This window comes from Callorhinus ursinus, unplaced genomic scaffold, assembly GCF_003265705.2.
Source record: "Callorhinus ursinus isolate GAN/ISIS: 27379988/994484 unplaced genomic scaffold, GSC_fseal_2.0 scaffold1, whole genome shotgun sequence".
Lineage (NCBI taxonomy): Eukaryota > Metazoa > Chordata > Mammalia > Carnivora > Otariidae > Callorhinus > Callorhinus ursinus.
Window position 1 is genome coordinate 125,159,576 of NW_027397063.1, and position 18,115 is coordinate 125,177,690.

General features: G+C 38.0%; 1 protein-coding gene across 1 annotated transcript in view; it reads left to right on the plus strand.

Annotated features, from left to right (window-relative positions):
* KCNH8 (potassium voltage-gated channel subfamily H member 8) overlaps positions 1-18,115 on the plus strand; it is a 365,063-nt gene that overhangs the window by 288,045 nt on the left and 58,903 nt on the right. Inside the window, exons 8-10 of the mRNA XM_025870524.2 lie at positions 4,269-4,466; positions 15,184-15,383; positions 16,237-16,486. Coding sequence (XP_025726309.1) covers positions 4,269-4,466; positions 15,184-15,383; positions 16,237-16,486 — 648 coding nt within the window. The remainder of the gene's footprint in view (positions 1-4,268; positions 4,467-15,183; positions 15,384-16,236; positions 16,487-18,115) is intronic.

An 18,115-nucleotide genomic window follows, 5' to 3' on the forward strand; every position in this document is an offset into this window, starting at 1 on the left:
GACATGTTGTCTTGTTACAGTGAACATGTGCTCTCATTTTGGACAAGCTGTTCTGTGAAAAAGTTTTATTTAGCCCACAGAGCCAGTCCCTGGATTTGTGGGTGTTACCTCCTTTCCGTGTTACCAGGTTTTGTCATCATCATTATTGCTTTCGCTCTGTCAGCTGTAACACAGTTTAGTAGCAACCTTTCTTAAAAAACAAGATGTTTCTGAAAATAGACAGAACAGTTGGCTAGACAGAAAAGAGATATCAACAAAAGTAGGTCTGTTGTTCCTCTGTGTTTTGCTCCCTGAATCACTTCTGAGATAGCTTCACACATTGTAAATGAACATGCACTGGATGAGGGTATAATCTAATATAATCTGTATGTCTTAATACAAACCTTTATCCTACTTCATTACAGAAATCAATCTATATGGACACTGATTTGTTTCAAAGAATTCTTAAGTGTTTTTACTTTTGTTCAAATTAAGGAATTTAACCAAATATATTGACTGGGTTTGTTTGTTTGCTTTTTTTTTTTTTTTTGTAAGTGAGAAAACTGGCTTCTGTAAGTAAATGAATACCTTAGTTCAAGATCAATAGATAGATCCAGTTGTTTCTTCATGGTCTGATTGTATAGCTGATTCAACCATGAGGAAGTAGTAGCTTTATTGTTTCTGATTTTTTCTTCCTCTGTGCATCAGTTAAAACAAAAATTAGGTCCAGCAGTATTTACTCATTGGGCGAAATGACATTTTTCAGCTTCCCAGTAATTAGCAGAAATGACCAATATGGAACAAAGGGACAAGCCCCTCTAATCACTTCCTTGTCCAGTAGAAATAACATGACATCCCTTTCAGAGCACAAGTTGGAAGACACATGAGAAATCGCCAACCCACTAGCCATTCAGCATCCTATGGTTGTCATATTTGACTGTGTTTGGATCAAATGCCTACAAGGGCACTATTCTGAGAAATCAACATCCCAAATATGATGATAAATTCAGATGTTATCTCTGCTTCCTGATTTTACCTTTGTGTCTGGACTGTCTTCCTACAGTGTACATAAATATACCAATAATATTTTTAAGTGCACATTTGTTTTTGTGCTATCTCTTCAATTAATCTTGGATAAATTGTTTTTATTTCTAAATCTTTTCTATACAAGATTAAACTAAGTTTTATCAAATAGAGCTTTTTAATCTGATATGTATGAAAGGGCTTCAGGAAGCAGTGAGCCAACTGAAAATGAATACACAGTGGTACAAGTGGCTTCACATGTACTTTGTTCTGACAAAAGGATCATGTCTTTTTTCAGATTCACAAATGGGTGTATAACTTCCCCAATTTTAAGAACTACTGCCATCTGGTTTTCTCCTTCTTGTTGCATTAGTTAGGAAATGCTAATCCCTACCTTAGGTTCTACTGAATACATGGGATCACCACCTTCCTTTTCCATTATAGTTCACTGGTGGTCCCTTATTTCTCTTACGTTTCTGGATTTTGTACTTTCTTGTTCCAATGTAAGTAAGAGAAGCAAGAGAGAGAAAAGAGATATGATGCACTAACCCTCTGTCAGTAACAGTGGTTGGCATTTTCATGTGTGGCACCTCATTTGATCCACTGCAGCCCTACAAGTTAGACAGTATCTTTGGTTTTACAGATGAAAAAAGTGAAGCTCAGAGAAATTAGTCCTTCATACAGCCTATACATGGAAGAATCCATATATAAATCTGTGTTGAATCTGTCAGGGAGGAAATTTTTTCCTTCTTCCCTTTTGGTTTCTTTGGCTGGCCTAATAATTACATTGACATAAAACAAGCAAACAGAAGAAAAACAATTTGATTTAGTATATATAGGAGTCTCACGTAGACTTGAGAGGGTCAAAGACAGGCAATTGAGGCTTATATGCCATCCCGAGCTAAGGCAAAGGGGGCTTCAAAGAGAAGGAAGACTATTCATTGGAGGATGAGAAGAGCAAATGTTTAATAAACAAATGTTTGCTGTTCTTTTTTTTTTTTTTTAAAGATTTTATTTATTTATTTGAGAGAGAGCACGAGAGGGAAGAGGGTCAGAGAGAGAAGCAGACTCCCTGCCGAGCAGGGAGCCCGATGCGGGACTCGATCCCGGGACTCCAGGATCATGACCTGAGCCGAAGGCAGTCGCTCAACTAACTGAACCACCCAGGGGCCCCCAAATGTTTGCTGTTCTGATGTAAAAAGTTACCCTGGTAATCGCTCTCTTCTTGGTAGAGGCCCGATATCTAAATTCTTTTAGGTAGTTGAGGGGGAAGTAAAAGGCTCTTCTTGAGCCGGTTAAGCCTTGATTGCCTTCAACTCAAATAATTCACATGCCAAAGTGGCACATTCTGGGGCATCCTGCTCTGAACCCCATCACTGAAGTTTATTCCTTCACAAAGCCTTTCCAGACAGAGTAAATGGTCATAGCTTATGAACAGCATCACCTTTTATAACGTCTAACTTGCATTTTATTATTATTTTCTATCATCAAAACATACAGTTGTTATTCTAGTATAAATTTACAAATGCACATATGCTGTTTTATTGCATCAGTGTTATCATATTGTCTCATACTGTGACAGAGTGCAAGAATCATTTATATATTCATTAATTCATTCACTTTTTAAAATAACATTTATTAAACCTTACTCTTGTCAGTGCTTTGCTAAGTTCTGGAATAGGGGCTCTATGTTCTAACTTCATATTAGATTCTACTGGGGGACTTTTAAAAAAAATGCCAGTACCTGGTCTTGGCAACAGAAATTTGATGCAATTAGTGGAGGTGGCACTTGGGCAGTGTATTTTTAAAAAGCATTCCCAGCCGTGGCTGGTGTTGAGAACCACCGTTCTAGAGTAGTGGCTTTTCAAAGCATGGTCCCCTCCATCTGCAGCATCAGCATCATGTGGGAACCTCTTACAAAGACAGATTCTCAGCCCCCACCCAGCCTCCTGAACTGTACCAGAAACTCCAGGGATAGGACTTGACTATCTCTGTTTAACAAGCCCTTTAGATGTTTCTGAGGCAAGATAAACGTTGAGAAATACTTCTCTAGAGACACAGGATGAATAAGGCACAATACTTGCCACTAAGCAATTCTCCTTGGTCTCAAGGAGTTCCCAGTTGTTTAAAATATGCATTTTAATTACCTAGCACGTTCCATAATCTATAACTTTAGTTGATAATGACAGCATTATTACCACTTAAAAAGTGTAATGACTTTCATCTCTTCTGGGGCAGCCATTAAATGAAGTGTTTATAAGAAAGTAGTGGTCAGTGGATAATATCTCTTAACAAAAGTCTTATGAACTTTATGGGTTCAGCTGAATCATCACAGTGTTTTGTTAACATACACACATACAGTGAGAGAGACGGAATTTGGAATACAAAAACTTAAAGGATAAGTATTTCCAAGAAAGGATTTTAAAGTGGTTTTTGTGTTGTGTTTCCATTCTATTATTGTCAATATCACACTTGCTATTTCCCATCTTTATTAATGTAGCTTTTTTTTACAGCTCTATGACAGCATAATTGACATGCAATAAACTGCATATACTTAAAGCACTTAATTTGATCAGTTGGGACACGTATATACACCAGGACTATAAAACAGCTGCAAGGGGCATCGAGTTCTATTACAGGTACCTCTTAGTTGTGCAGATCTCCCCCTCTAACCCCAAATGGCAGAATGGGGTTGCAGAGAAGGCTTCCTGAGGATGGGAGCATGAGCTAAGATTCGTAAGCCAACTAGATGTCAGCGCAAGTGAATAAAATGGGGCAAGATTGTGCAGGATGGAAATTAAGCGCTTCTCATCTGTGTGAAGTCTAGATTCTTGTGGTTGTTATTTATCATCATGTAGGGTTAAAAATACCTACTAGACCCCTTTGTCTCTTAAAATTCCAATTGAGAAAGGAGCTTAACCACGAAGTAAATACACAACACTGTTGCTGACACTAGCGATCCCAGTTTCTATCTCTGCAGGTAATCTCCTGCATTAGTGTAACCTGTTTAGCTTTGACCACCCATCTGCTCTTGAATGCCCACTTCTCTGCGGTGTCTTATACAGAACAGCTTGCATAAAAGTGATATTTTTGCTTTTGTAGCAGTGGAATCTCATTCCTTGCCTTTAACTTCCTTTTAGCTTTTCTCTCTTCTTTCTTCTGAGCAAATTAGTATGTCCCTAAATGTTCATTTCTCATTACCACCAGGTGCTCACACTGGGACTTTACTCTTTGGGTTTAAGTTCTCATTCTTTCTTCCATTGCAGGCTGGCTCCATGAGTTGGGAAAGAGACTAGAATCTCCATACTACGGCAACAATACCTTAGGGGGCCCGTCCATCCGAAGTGCTTATATTGCCGCTCTGTACTTCACCCTCAGCAGCCTCACCAGCGTTGGGTTTGGGAATGTCTCTGCTAATACAGATGCAGAAAAGATCTTCTCCATCTGCACCATGCTGATTGGTGGTAAGGGAAATTCTTCTTTCACACCAAGAGAAAATGCCATACCATTGCTGTTCTGTTTACTCGGTCCTAAAACACAATAGCGATATATTATTTAAATGGGAAGAGTCTAAAAGCACTAGTTAGAAAATCAGTGACAAACACTTTAATATACATATAGATTAGCAGTGAAAGTCTATGATGTCAAAGAATTCCATTTTTTGGACAGATGAAGAAGTAACCATTTACTTGATGGCTGATTTTGAAGGGACAGGAACATTGTTTTCTCCGCATTGTGTTTACCCCTAGTGTTTATGAATTACATGAGTCTGAATTGCAGGTATATGTTTGAAACTCCATTCTATAGTCTCAAACAGGTCAGTGTTATCAAATTTTATTAATACTAATATAGTACATTAAGGATGTTTGATATATCACTTAGTTAAAAATAACAACAAAAGCAAAGAAAAACACCCAATACAATAATAAATATTTAACATTTTAAAATTGTTTTTATGTTCCATTCTCTGTGCTAAATGCTTCAGTACAATACCCTGAGTAATCCTAAAGGCAAATCTATGGGTTGGGCACTATTACTATCCCATTTAACAAATAGGCAAACTAATATACTATTGTCTCCAAGCTCCAAACCCACCTTCTGGGCTGTGCTTTGTGATGCTGGAATTTGGACTCTACAAACCTCATTTTTCTTTGCCAGCCGACTTCAGTTACTTCCGCCGATACCGCCGATAGGGGCGCCAGAGGGAGACCGGAAAGCAGGAAGTGGAGAGAGACTGCCTGCTTCTGATGTGTACGATGTACCTTCAGTGGCAGACTGCCCCAATCAGCAGCAAGTGGTCCCAGCGTTGAGCATCCTCAGGCACTCTCAGAACCAGCCTCACTGGATCTTCTTGGAGATCCCTGAATTAGTTGGGAGCGCCTCAGCATCCAAAGTCAGAGCCCTGGTTTCTAACGGCTCTTCACAGCTCCTCTTTTGGGCTTCTGTGTTCTGATTAAGTGCACTTCTTCCCTTTGTCTACCCGTCTCAAAGGACAGAAGCTCCTTCTCGTGGTTATTATATCCACATGACCTCTATACTCTCTTTTTGCTCATTTAGCTCTCTAGCCCCAGGAAAACCAATTCTCTATAGTGAATTTCCTCTGTTGAAACCTTAAGTTCAATTTCCCTTTTCTGAACCTCCTAACTTATACAGGATTGACACCATTCTTATCCACACTTTTCAGATGATAAATGCTTGGCGAAATACAGTAACTTTCCCAATGTCAGACCATCAGTAAGTAAAAGAGGCAAGGTTTGAACTCAGATAAATGCTTACTTCCATCTACAAATTCATAATCGGAAACTTACTGAATTACAAGACAGCTCTTGTGGAGTCGTAGGAGATGTGGATATTTACCTGGATCAAGTAAACATTCTTCTTAGACCAGAATTCTTCAACTAGGGTTCTATCAGTGCTTTTTACCCCATATGCTTCTCTCCAAAAGCCCGTTTTATCATATTCTTTCAATGGTCTTAATCCCAGCTATCTCTTAGAGTTTCGAACCTTATAATAGGGGATGGTTCCTACCAGCTTCCTTGCGTGGGAGATATAAACTGAGTATGCGGGGCTTTAAGCAATGACTCATCCCGCCTCTGGCGAAATCAAAGGAGTATCAAGCCAACCCTTCCCTTAAGGAACTTATGATCCAGTTTGGAAGAGATGGGCTGAAAGACGTGGAAAGAGTTTTAATTATAGCAGGCAGTAAACGCTACATGCCGCATCAGTCAGGAAGTTCAGAGGCGGTGACAAAGCAAGAGCCATGGATGGGGTGAATTTCTTGGAAAGGCAGTGCTTGTGGCAGAGTTGCTGAAATGGCGTGCTGGGACTGCCACAATTGTCACAGGCTCTTGGCTGATGTATAGCAGCAACAGCCCAGGGAGCCGAGAACAGGAACTCTCATTTTCTGAAGAGCTATAGTGTTCCAGACAGCGTGGTGGCTGTTTTATACCCACTATTATGACTTCTCTAATTGCCAGTCTCCTTGATTGCCTATCTTTCAGCTTAGCAAAATGGCAAGCATTTTGCCAATATACACAGTTTATACTTATTTAATATTTGCCCGTGTTTCTTCTCTTCCTGGTGGAAATTCGAGGAAATGTTCAAAGGCTCAAGGTTTAACCTACTGATTTAACATTTCAAGAATCTGCTAAATAATTGAGCTTTTATTCTCTATTGATCCACATACTATATTGTGAATGGTCCTGCATCAGAAATGGGTAAGGCATAAATTATCCCCTGCTATTCACTGTAAGTAGAAAGCAATGCTGGTCACTGGGCCAAAAGATAGGGGAAATAATCAGATAATGTTACTTTGTCACTTGTTTATTGTTCATTGATCCAGTTATCGTGGTGCGAAACCAGTGCTCATTTGTCAGTGGCATTAGAGCATTTAGGTGACTTGAATAGAACTGAGGAAGCCGTTGTTTTTGAATGGCAAATGGCATCTAAATAACTTGAATTTATTAGTTAAAGCTTCTCAAATTTGTGTTTGTGGGAAATAACTCTGTATTACTGTGACAATTACCCTAGGCTAGAAGAAATGATACCTGCATCTTAATATTTCCTAATTAACTAACTAGCATAACTTTGAGAGCTAATCAGAAGTGCTCACAATATGGAACATTTTGTTCACTTAATTCTTATAACACTATGAGATAGAAGTTATTAACAACTTAATTTAGATATAAGGCAGCAGAGGTTTGGTAAGTTCAAATGCCAGGATTCACTGAGACCTAGCAAACTTCTTACAAAATATCCATTTTATTGTATACCATAATTAATTTTATTCCCTTAATTTCTACAAATATATACAAATAATTTATTTTTTTTTAAATTCAGGTGTATATTACTTTGGAATCAAGTCTGAGGTATCTTATTAGGAATCTCCACCCAAGGCTAATGAAATTACTAATGACAGGGATGCAATATTTACTACAAAAGCAAGCAGTAGCAATATTAAATGTTGCAGGTAACCGCCAAAACCCCAGATAATTATCTCGGGCAGAGGCACTCACTGGCTGAGTGAGGAGGTGGGAAAAAGGGGAAGCTTTCATGTGAGCATCTGTAATGACAGTGTGTGCGAACCACTGATTTATGGGAAGAATATTTAAAACTATCAAAGAGATCCAGCAAAAATAATGAGAAAAAAACCCATACCTGGACAAATCTATGTAAACTTTGAGAATACCCAACACAAAAAATAACCTTAAAAGTTTCAAACAACTATGAAATTAATAAGCGAATATTGCAAAGCTGACGGATACACATTCAATATGCAAAAATTAATAGTATTTCTATATGCTAGTAACAACTAGAAAATGAAATATAAGAAGTAATTATAAAAATTTCACATATCAAATGTGCAATTCTACTATACAGAAAAATACAAAACATTAGTGAGAAAATTTCCAAATAGTTTAAAATAATGGAAGGATATACAATGGTGATGGTTTTAAGACTCAATATTATAAATATATCAGATTTACCCAGATTAACCTAAAGATTCAATGCAATGCCAATGAAAATTCTAGTAGATATCTGTTTATGTGTGTTGGTGGGTATGTGTGTGTGTGTTTGAAAAATGACAAGCCGTTTCTAAGGATTAGTGCAAATGCAGAGCTAAAACTAGTCAAAGCAATTGTAAAGAAAAACAAAATTAGCACTAAGATTTGCATTACAGATATCAAGATACATTGTAACATTACAGCAATTAAGAAAGCACGTGCTAGGGGCACCTGAGTGACTCAGTCGGTTAAGCGTCCGCCTCTTGATTTTGGTTCAGGTCATCATCTCAGGGTCTTTGGCTTGAGCCCTGTGTTTGGCTTCATGCTCAGCGGGGAGTCTGCTCGAGATTCTCTCTCTTCCTCTGTCCCTCCCCCCTGCTCTCTTTCTCTTTCTCTCTAAAATAATAAATAAATAAATCTTAAAAAAAAAAAGAAAGAAAAAGAAAGCATGTGTTAGCTCAGGAACAGACAAATAAACCAGTGGAATAGAAGAGTGTAGAAATAGGTCCATGCATATATGGCTACTTTATTTATGACATAGGTGACGTGCGGTGTGAAGGGGGAATAATGATTCTTTCAATAAATGTTGCTGGGTCAAATGTATATCTGCATGTTGAAAAACAACCTTGGCTCCTCCTAAAACTGTACATTAAAATTAATTCCAGCTGGAGCCCTAACCATAAAGAAAAAATGGGTAAGTTGAACTACAGAATTTGTATTTATCAAAAGACATTATTTAAGAGTGTAAAGAGAGCCATAGGATAGGAGCAAGTATTTGCAAACATTTATCTGACAAAAAGCTCTTATCTATTATATATACTGTCTAAAAATCAATAAGAACAGACAATCCAAAAATGCATAAAAACTTTAAAAAGTACTTCACAGATTTCCATGCCAAATAAATAAACAATACAAATATAAAAAGGTACTCAACATCATTCATCAAGGACATGTAAATTAAGATCAAAATTATATAGTATTTATATTCATTGGAATGCTATTCTTAAAAACAATGACAACCCAAAGGTCTGAGAGGATGTGGAACATCTTGACTTCTCCTATACTGTTGATGGGAGTGCAAGTGGTACGATAATTGTGTCGATATCCACCAAAGCTGAACATATTTGTACTCTGCCACTCAACACGTCCAATACTTATGTATGTTTATCAAAAGACAGATAAATGCCTGTGGAAGCATTATTGTAAGAATCTCAAACTGGAAATGCCCATTAATGGGAGAATAAATAAGTAAATTGTGAAATTATTATTCAATAGAGTACTATACAGTCATGAGAATGAATGAACTATTACATCATGCAACCACGTGGATGCATTTTACAAACAATGCTAAGCAGAGAAGCCAGACACCAAAAAGTACATATTGTATGACTTTGTTTAGAGAAAGTTTAAAAGTAGGCAAAACTTATGGATTGCAATATAATTCACAACTGCGGTTACCTTTGGTAATGGGGCTGGCTAGTGTCTGTGAAGGGGACACAAGGGGTAATATCCTGTTTATTCATTGGGAGGGTGATTCACTTTAAGAAATCTCAATGAGCTGAACATTTAGTATTTGTGTAATTTTCTTGATGTGTCATTGATATTAATTTTGCTTTGTCAAATTATAATAGATGAGCTAAAAAGAATAACTACGAAGTGTGGGATGAGAAGATAGATAACAGTGAGCTGAGTTCTCACCTTTCATGTCAGGTTGTTTTTAGGTCTTGTCTTAACATGATGAGTCAAGCAATAGAAGTAAAATTATGTTGTCTAAAATATTGGTGATAATCACAAGAACACCTAAAATAAATAATTGTAAAAGATTCCCTTTGGGGCATGGGATAGGGATGGAGGGATGGGTTTGGGCTGAACTATTCATAATACATTTTCTAAGCTAATTGCTTGTGATAACAAAACTTTTTAAAGAAAGTATCAAATGACCAGAGGTTCACTTCAGTTCCATAAATATTTATGGCACACTTAAATTATGCCAGGCACTGTGCTAGATGCTGGGGAAACAAAAATGACTAAGACATGATACTTTCCTTCGAGGAGTTCACAGTTTAGTAATGAAAATAGAAACTTGGGCAGATGATGTTCTTTCTTTTTCCATTTTAATTTTTCCCATTATAATGCACATTTAGAAAAGACTGAAAAATCCACACAAAAATTAGAATTACATAAAATCCCATTACCAAAATATAGTTTTTTCAGTCTTATATATATATATAACCCTCTCTCTCTCTCTCTCTCTATATATATATATATAGACTCTTTTTGACAATATTTATATTAACTCTGCATATCATTTTTGCCACGAAACAAAATATATTAGAACTTTTCCCCATTTCTTTAAAAGCTCTTCTATCATATTTAGTAACGGCTGCCTCATTGTCACCTAACAAGTCAGCCCCAGTTGATGGGTCCGTCTGGTCAGGCTCGAAGGTTAGACGAAACTTCCTAGTGAAGGTGACTCATCCCTGAGGACATGTCCCGTTTAAATGAGGCATTGTTGTCCTGAAAAAGGTAAAGTGAAATTCGTAACAGTTAAGGCTTTCCTTGGGTCCTCTCATCCTATATATATTCTCCTGACATAATCTTATTGGACCCATATGGGCTATGGTGTTCACAAATTCAGGCTTTTTAAAGATGTCTACACTGCCATTTGAATTCGTCATTTAGGAAATTGTTCTCACTCTCTTTTCTCTGCCATCTGCTATCCACAACCCAGTGTACTCTAGCAGGCGTGGAAAATTCCAGGTCAGTGAGTAGGTGGGAGAGAGGAGGAGGGCAGCTAAGTTTACCCAAAGCCTGAGCTCTGGTCTCCTTTTATATCAGGGGCACACAGTCTGAAGGCCCTGCAAAGTGGTTGGCGGAAGAACTCAGCAAGGATGTTACACCTCAGGAGAACAGTGTTGCCCACAATGCAGAGAGAGAAGTGGGGAAGGAAGGGACGGGAAAGGAAGAGAAATGGGAAGGGAAAGGAGAAGGCAAAGAGGAAGAAAAAGGAGACAATGAAAAAGAAAGCCAGGCAGCACTCTTAAGAGTACATTTTCACTGAAGGTCTGTTGACTTTCTTCCGGGACCCTAATTGCGGGGCCTCCTCCCAAAAGCTGATGTTAAGATGAGATTTTACAAAATGCATTTTATACAAAATTCCTGCACAAAGCAAAAGAGCCTCCCACACACTCAGCAGCAGCCCTAGCATGCTACTTTAAGAATTATATACATCAGATTTGCTAGGAGTAATAGGAAAAGTGAATAATGACTTCCAAACTGACCTGGATATTGCAGTTCTTAAGTCAAACTGCCAAAGCAGATGGAATGATTTGGCCTGACAGTTATATTCACTCTTTGCCGGTGGGAAAGTGATAACCAGTGACAGAGGCAAAATAACTTAATAACTTTGGAAATTGAAAAATTATGGGAGTTGGGGTTTTATTTTTTAACCACTTAAATGAGAAGTATTTGCCTCTGCTGAAATGAGACTATGAAATTATGGTTAATCAGAAATAGATGAGGACTTTCCAACAACACTTAGAACGTTACAATTAATCCAGTAATTCATTTTATTGATAATGTACAATTAGGAGGCTAAATGATCTGAACATATTACTTCTCTTACTTTAAGTGCTTTACACACATTATAATTAAGCAAAGCAAAGTTAAAATCATACACATAATTAAGGAAGGCAGTGTTAAAATAAATGAAATAAAATTGTTCTCAGCATTCAGCTTAATCTCCACAAAAGACTATTACACACTTTTACAGATGGTAGGGCTTCCAAACACTGAGCCCATACGTATATTAACTGAGCCTGAAATTGGTGCTTAATTTCTTTGACTTGGAGCAGAATTGTTTCCTTTCTTTGCTGAGTGTTTACTTTAAATAGAGGTCTCTTCTTCCAAACAAAGTACGTGACATCAGAACTACCATGCTTTAACAAACATACAGAAGAATGGACCTCTATTTAGAATTTACCAAGAGCCATTCAACAGTAAGTTATTAGGCAATATACAGTTTTCTTCTGATAGTTTTCACCTGTTGGAAGACATTTCATTTTGGAAAATTTAAGGAGAATATATACTTACGTTGGTATGGAGCAGGCACTTATTAAATATTTCTTGAATTTCTTTCATTGAGAAGTTATTTCCTCTAACAACCACTCTTAAATATTTAAGAGGTTGCTGGAAAACCTTAACTGAGTCCTTTTCCCCCATATTTTACATCACTGAGTGTGTTAAAAATTCGTGATTATGCTTTCCACTCTCATGGGAAAAATTAACATAAATTGAGCACCCACTGTTTTTCACACAAAATATTAGGCGCTTTTAAATATATATATATTAACTCCTTGGATCTCAAAAAAGCCCTATGAGTAAATACTATGCATATTTATACATTAGGGAACTGTATCCATGGGAATTATACATCTTCCCAAGTTCACAGTTAGGAAGTTCCAAAGTCAGGTTTCAGATCCTGATGTGTCTGATTCTGAAGCCCATATTCTCTCTATATACAGGAACAATATAGACCCTAAGTTTAACCTTATTCTAGTAACTTTTCCAAAATGCTGGGGGCTTCCTTATTATTACCAACTATCTTTATAGGCGTGGTGACCATGTCTTCCATAAAGAAATGATGATATATAACCTGAAAGAATTTTAATCCCAGGGTTAGATTAGATTGGAATTAGCATGCCAGTGGTCACTAATTTCTGGCAAATGTAGAGGAAAGAAAGAACTTTATTTGGGGCTATCTTGAAATAGGATGGAGATTCAGGAAGACAGATGCAGTGATATGCCAACACATTGCACGAATGTATCCATTTTGATGCTAAGAAACTTTAACAGAGCTCCTTGGACATTGAGATTTTGGTACAGGGACACTTTGATAGATCCTAATAGACAAACTACCAAATTTTTAGTCTTTTTTCTTTTTAACCAAAAGCTGTTGAAACAGATGATTTCACCAAACCCCTGAGCTTACATAATTGTCAGTCCTGTCCAGGATGGGGATCAGGGCTGAAATCTGAGTATCACTGAGAGCTGATCTGCCCATAAATGTAACTACACCTGGCTCTCAACTCTCGCAATGCCACAGCCCCAAGTGGGTTCAAGGCCTTCTTGGACTATCTGCTGGTGTCTGCAGAGGCCATTCCATTCTGTTTGGCTAATGACTATTTAGTGCAAATTCCTGTCCTGCCTTCCCTGATTTTAAGTTTCTTGACCACTCCTTATAGTGGGCAACTCCTAGAAATCACTTTTTTTCCAGTAGAAGACCCATCTCCAATCCCCATCAACTCTTGGATTCTTGTGAACAAAGTCTTCTTATTATAATCTGGTGGTGGTCTGAGAAGGGGGAGGTCTCAGCGAGAAAGTGGGGATTAAATACTATCTGACAGAAATCTCATTGAAACAGGAATCGCATATACATGAACCATCTAGCTCCTCTCAGAATGGCAAAGATGATTCTAAGCAGAATACCTGTTTTTCTCTATGAATGCATTTGTTTCTTTAATGGTCTCAGATTTTCTGATATTTCCCTTAAAATTTAAGTAACCACAGAGCTAGAGAGAGGTTGGTGATTGGAGTCATACTAATCTCAGCTTCAGATTGCTCAGAAAATCCTCAATTACATTTCTAGCAACTTTCTCTGTACCTTTATTAATAAAAATGTGTTATACTTAATATCCAAAAACTAATCTTAAGTGATGGCTTAGGGGAAAAGACTAATAAAGGTTAACTTGTTATAATAGACTTATTTTTGGGGGATTTTATTCATCTATTTTTGAGAGAGACTGTGTGCATGCACTCGCAAGTGGGACGGGAGGTTGAAGGGGTGAGGGAAAGGGACAAGCAGACTCCATGCCGAGGGCAGAGCCCATTAGGGCTCTCCTGACCCTGAAGTCATGACCTGAGCCGAAATCAAGAGTTGGACACTTTAACTGACTGAGCCACCCAGGCACCCCTATAATAGACTTATTTTTAAAATGTATTTGTTATTATGAGAACCACTGAACTATAACTTTACAGTTCATTTTATGAAATTATATTAAAATATTTTCTCATGCTATTAAACTATACCTAACTATTAAAATAATATAGATGCAAAAAGTACAAAAGTTTGTCATAGAATAGCAGCTAACAGATTAAGTGTAAGTCAGAGGGGCCTATTTTGCCTATTACTGAGTATTTTTAAAAGATATTTTTATTCTGATCAAGCCATTTGGATTCAAATGACTGCATCAACTCCTGGGTATTAACCCCAAAGATACAAATGTAGGGATCTGAAGGGGTACATGCTCCCCGATGTTTATAACAGCAGTGTCCACAATAGCCAAACTGTGGAAAGAGCCAAGACGTCCATCGACAGATGAAAGGATAAAGAAGATGTGGGATATATATATACAATGGAATATTATGCAGCCATCAAAAGGAATGAGATCTTGCCGTTTGCAACGATGTGGATGGAACTGGAGGGTGTTATGCTGAGTGAAATAAGTCAATCAGAGAAAGACATGTATCATATGACCTCACTGATATGAGGAATTCTTAATCTCAGGAAACAAACTGAGGGTTTCTGGAGTGGTGGGGAATGGGAGGGATGGGGTGGCTGGGTGATAGACATTGGGGAGGGTATGTGCTATGGTGAGTGCTGTGAATTGTGTAAGACTGTTGAATCACAGATCTGTACCTCTGAAACAAATAATACATTACATGTTAAAAAAAAAAAAAAGAAGAAGATAGCAGGAGGGGAAGAATGAAGGGGGGGAATCAGGGGGAGACGAACCATGAGAGACTATGGACTCTGAAAAACAAACTGAGAGTTCTAGAGGGGAGGGGGGTGGGGGGATGGGTTAGCCTGGTGATGGGTATTAAAGAGGGCACGTTCTGCATGGAGCACTGGGTGTTATACGCAAACAATGAATCATGGAACACTACATCAAAAACTAATGATGTAATGTATAGTGATTAACATAACATAATAAAAAAACAAAACAAAAAAAAAACCAAATGACTGCATCAAGATCACTCTGTGACAAAGTAGCTGTACCAACATGGCCACATAAGCATACTCTGCTGAATTCAGGATAAATAAACTATAAATTTAGACTTTAGTGGTGAGCCCCCCCATCAACTTTCTCTCCCATGTATGCTGTGTTGTCTTCTCTAGCTTTGATGCATGCCTTGGTGTTTGGAAACGTGACAGCGATCATACAGAGGATGTATTCCAGATGGTCCCTCTATCACACTAGAACTAAGGATCTAAAGGACTTCATACGGGTCCATCACCTGCCCCAGCAGCTCAAGCAGAGGATGCTCGAGTATTTCCAAACAACCTGGTCAGTCAACAATGGAATAGATTCAAATGAGGTAATGTTCATTTCTCATGTTGACGTTTTCAGGCAGAAAGCACATATTCTTAGGAAAAGCAAGGTGCTCTAATGCAGGTCTCAGAAGCGAAGTACACACCCACCAACTTCTTTATCTCTATTTTTTAATCCCTCATGAAATTCGGTCCATCTTCTTTCATCTGCTTTAGCTTATGTTTTCATGATGCCATTTGGATGGACCAATGTTTTACGTTAGTTTGCTACTTTGATCGATTGGGTGGACTAACTTTCATTCTCATTGACCCTCTTTAGAGGAACCAATCAATTCTTGGGACCATTGAATTGTGTAATGTTGGATTATTAGATTAACCAAGTTAATGTGTGCCTTTAAAACGAACAAAGTAAGAAAGCAAACATCTTCTGGCACATGTGTTATCTGTAGACTTCCAGGAATACCCCAGACCACTACTGTAAGAAAAGTATCCTTATAAATAAACCAACCGTGCTACAACCCCCCAATCACACTGTAATCCACACTTCTAAGTGACTATTTGGTTTCTCCTCTCTTGACATGATCATGATGCCAGAGGAAACATCAGGGGGTCCAAATTCCATATCTTCGGTCCTGAGTGAGAGTCTTTATGAGAAGCAAGTCACAAGAAGCCATATGTTTTCATTCTAGAGTCTTTTATTAATTTATCCTATTTCTCCAGACTTATTATCAGCTGATTTTTCAGTAGTCACTGAAAAATCGCCCCAGGGTTGTATAGACATGTATGTCCTCTTCTGTATTCTGGTTGGTCAAACAGTGGGAAGAACACCCCTCTTCTCTTGCAGAGTAAATCAATCAGACCAGACTTACCCCAGCTTGATTTCTTCTTTCATCTTGACAGCTTTTGAAAGACTTTCCAGACGAGCTGCGTTCTGACATCACTATGCACTTGAACAAGGAAATCTTGCAGTTGTCCCTCTTTGAGTGTGCCAGCCGGGGCTGCCTCAGGTCTCTGTCTCTGCACATCAAAACCTCTTTCTGTGCTCCGGGGGAGTATCTGCTGCGTCAAGGAGATGCTTTGCAGGCCATCTACTTTGTATGCTCAGGCTCCATGGAAGTTCTTAAAGACAGCATGGTGCTGGCTATTCTTGGTAGGTCTGAGTTGAAAAGCTTCATGCAATTTTACCCTAGAGCATAAGTTAAGAAGAGAAAATGGGGGGAAAATACTGCCATTGCGAGTAAGAAAATTCTGGATGAATATGTGGAATCAGGATTATTCTTTAAGTGGATTTAATTTGCCAACTGTTTTTTATTAATTGTTATTCCACATAGGGAGTTTACACTGTGCTGAGTGTTACATCCAACATATCATCTCATTCTTGTTAAAAATCCAGCAGTATGAATCTTAACCCCATTTTACAAATGAATAAATAGTATCTTAGTTAACTTAATTTGTCCCAAATAACATGATAAGTAAACAAACAGTTCTTTCTGATTCCTAAAGCCAAATTATTAGTCGTGATGCCTGGTACCTTTTGGTGAAATAGCTGGTCAATTTTAAGAGGGCATTTCCGTATTTTTGTGGAGAACAAATTCAGAGAAGAATATGAAAATTATTTCATCTGGGCTAGAAATAGTGCAAAAATGATTATGCATTGAGAATAAGCTCTCACTGCAGTCGCTAATCCCATATTATCAAGGTGGCCATAGCTTTTTTTTTTTTTTTTACTTCCTCAAAGAAATTCCACAGGATGGTTTGTGAAGATTTTGTACCACAAAGTTGACTCCCATCTATTAAGACATAATTGGTTTTCACTGAAATATAAGGTCAGCTGACAGAAATGAGATGTAGAGTTAATGTAGAAAAATTCCTACTCACATTTTTATGTGTACTTCTTTTAAAATCACTATCTCTTGTTTGTTTGCTTATTCAACTAATACTTATTGAAGGCCTAAGAATGTGTCAAGTTGTGGCCTAAACAATAAATACATTTTGAAAACCAATGTAGTACATCAATGTTTAGGATTTGTGTTAATAAAAAGGGGCAAGTTTTTTTTATTTTTTATTTTTTTTAAAGACTTTATTCATTTGAGAGAGAGAGACAGAGAGCGCACAAGCAGGGGGAGAGGCACAGGGAGAGAGAAAAGCAGGCTCCCCTGCTGAGCTGGGAGCCCGACATGGGGCTCAATCCCAAGACCTGGAGATCATGACCTGAGCCGAAGGCAGATGCTTAACCATCTGAGCCACCCAGGCACCCCAGGGCTAATTTATTTTTAATATTATTTAAGAACTAAGATTTATAAACAACTTAACCATTTCTAAAATATTTTTTTTACATATGGGGTCTTATTTAAGCCTTCCTAACACAAAGAGACAGATGGGAGTGGTATTTCCTCTGTTTCTCCAAAGTCAAAGCTAACCTAGGTCTTTGGACTACGCCAATGCTCTTTCCACCTCTAAGTGGTGCCCATGATTCTGTATCTATATAATCATCGTAAGCCTGCTGTCACTGATTTTAGTTCATAAGCTTCAAGGCAGGTGATACTTTGGGAAAAGGGAAGAGAACTAAAATTTATTGAATCCCTAATATGAACCAGGTGTTTTACGTCCATTATCCAATTTAAATCCTACTACCCTGTGAGGTTGGTGTGATGATCCCTGATTAAAGGTGAAGAGGTGGAGGCTAGTGAGTAGTGAAATACCTGTCGGCTTCTCATTGCTTCGTATTCACTCAGTTTGCCACTTACCGGGGGGGGGGGGGTAGGGCTTGTCTTTTATT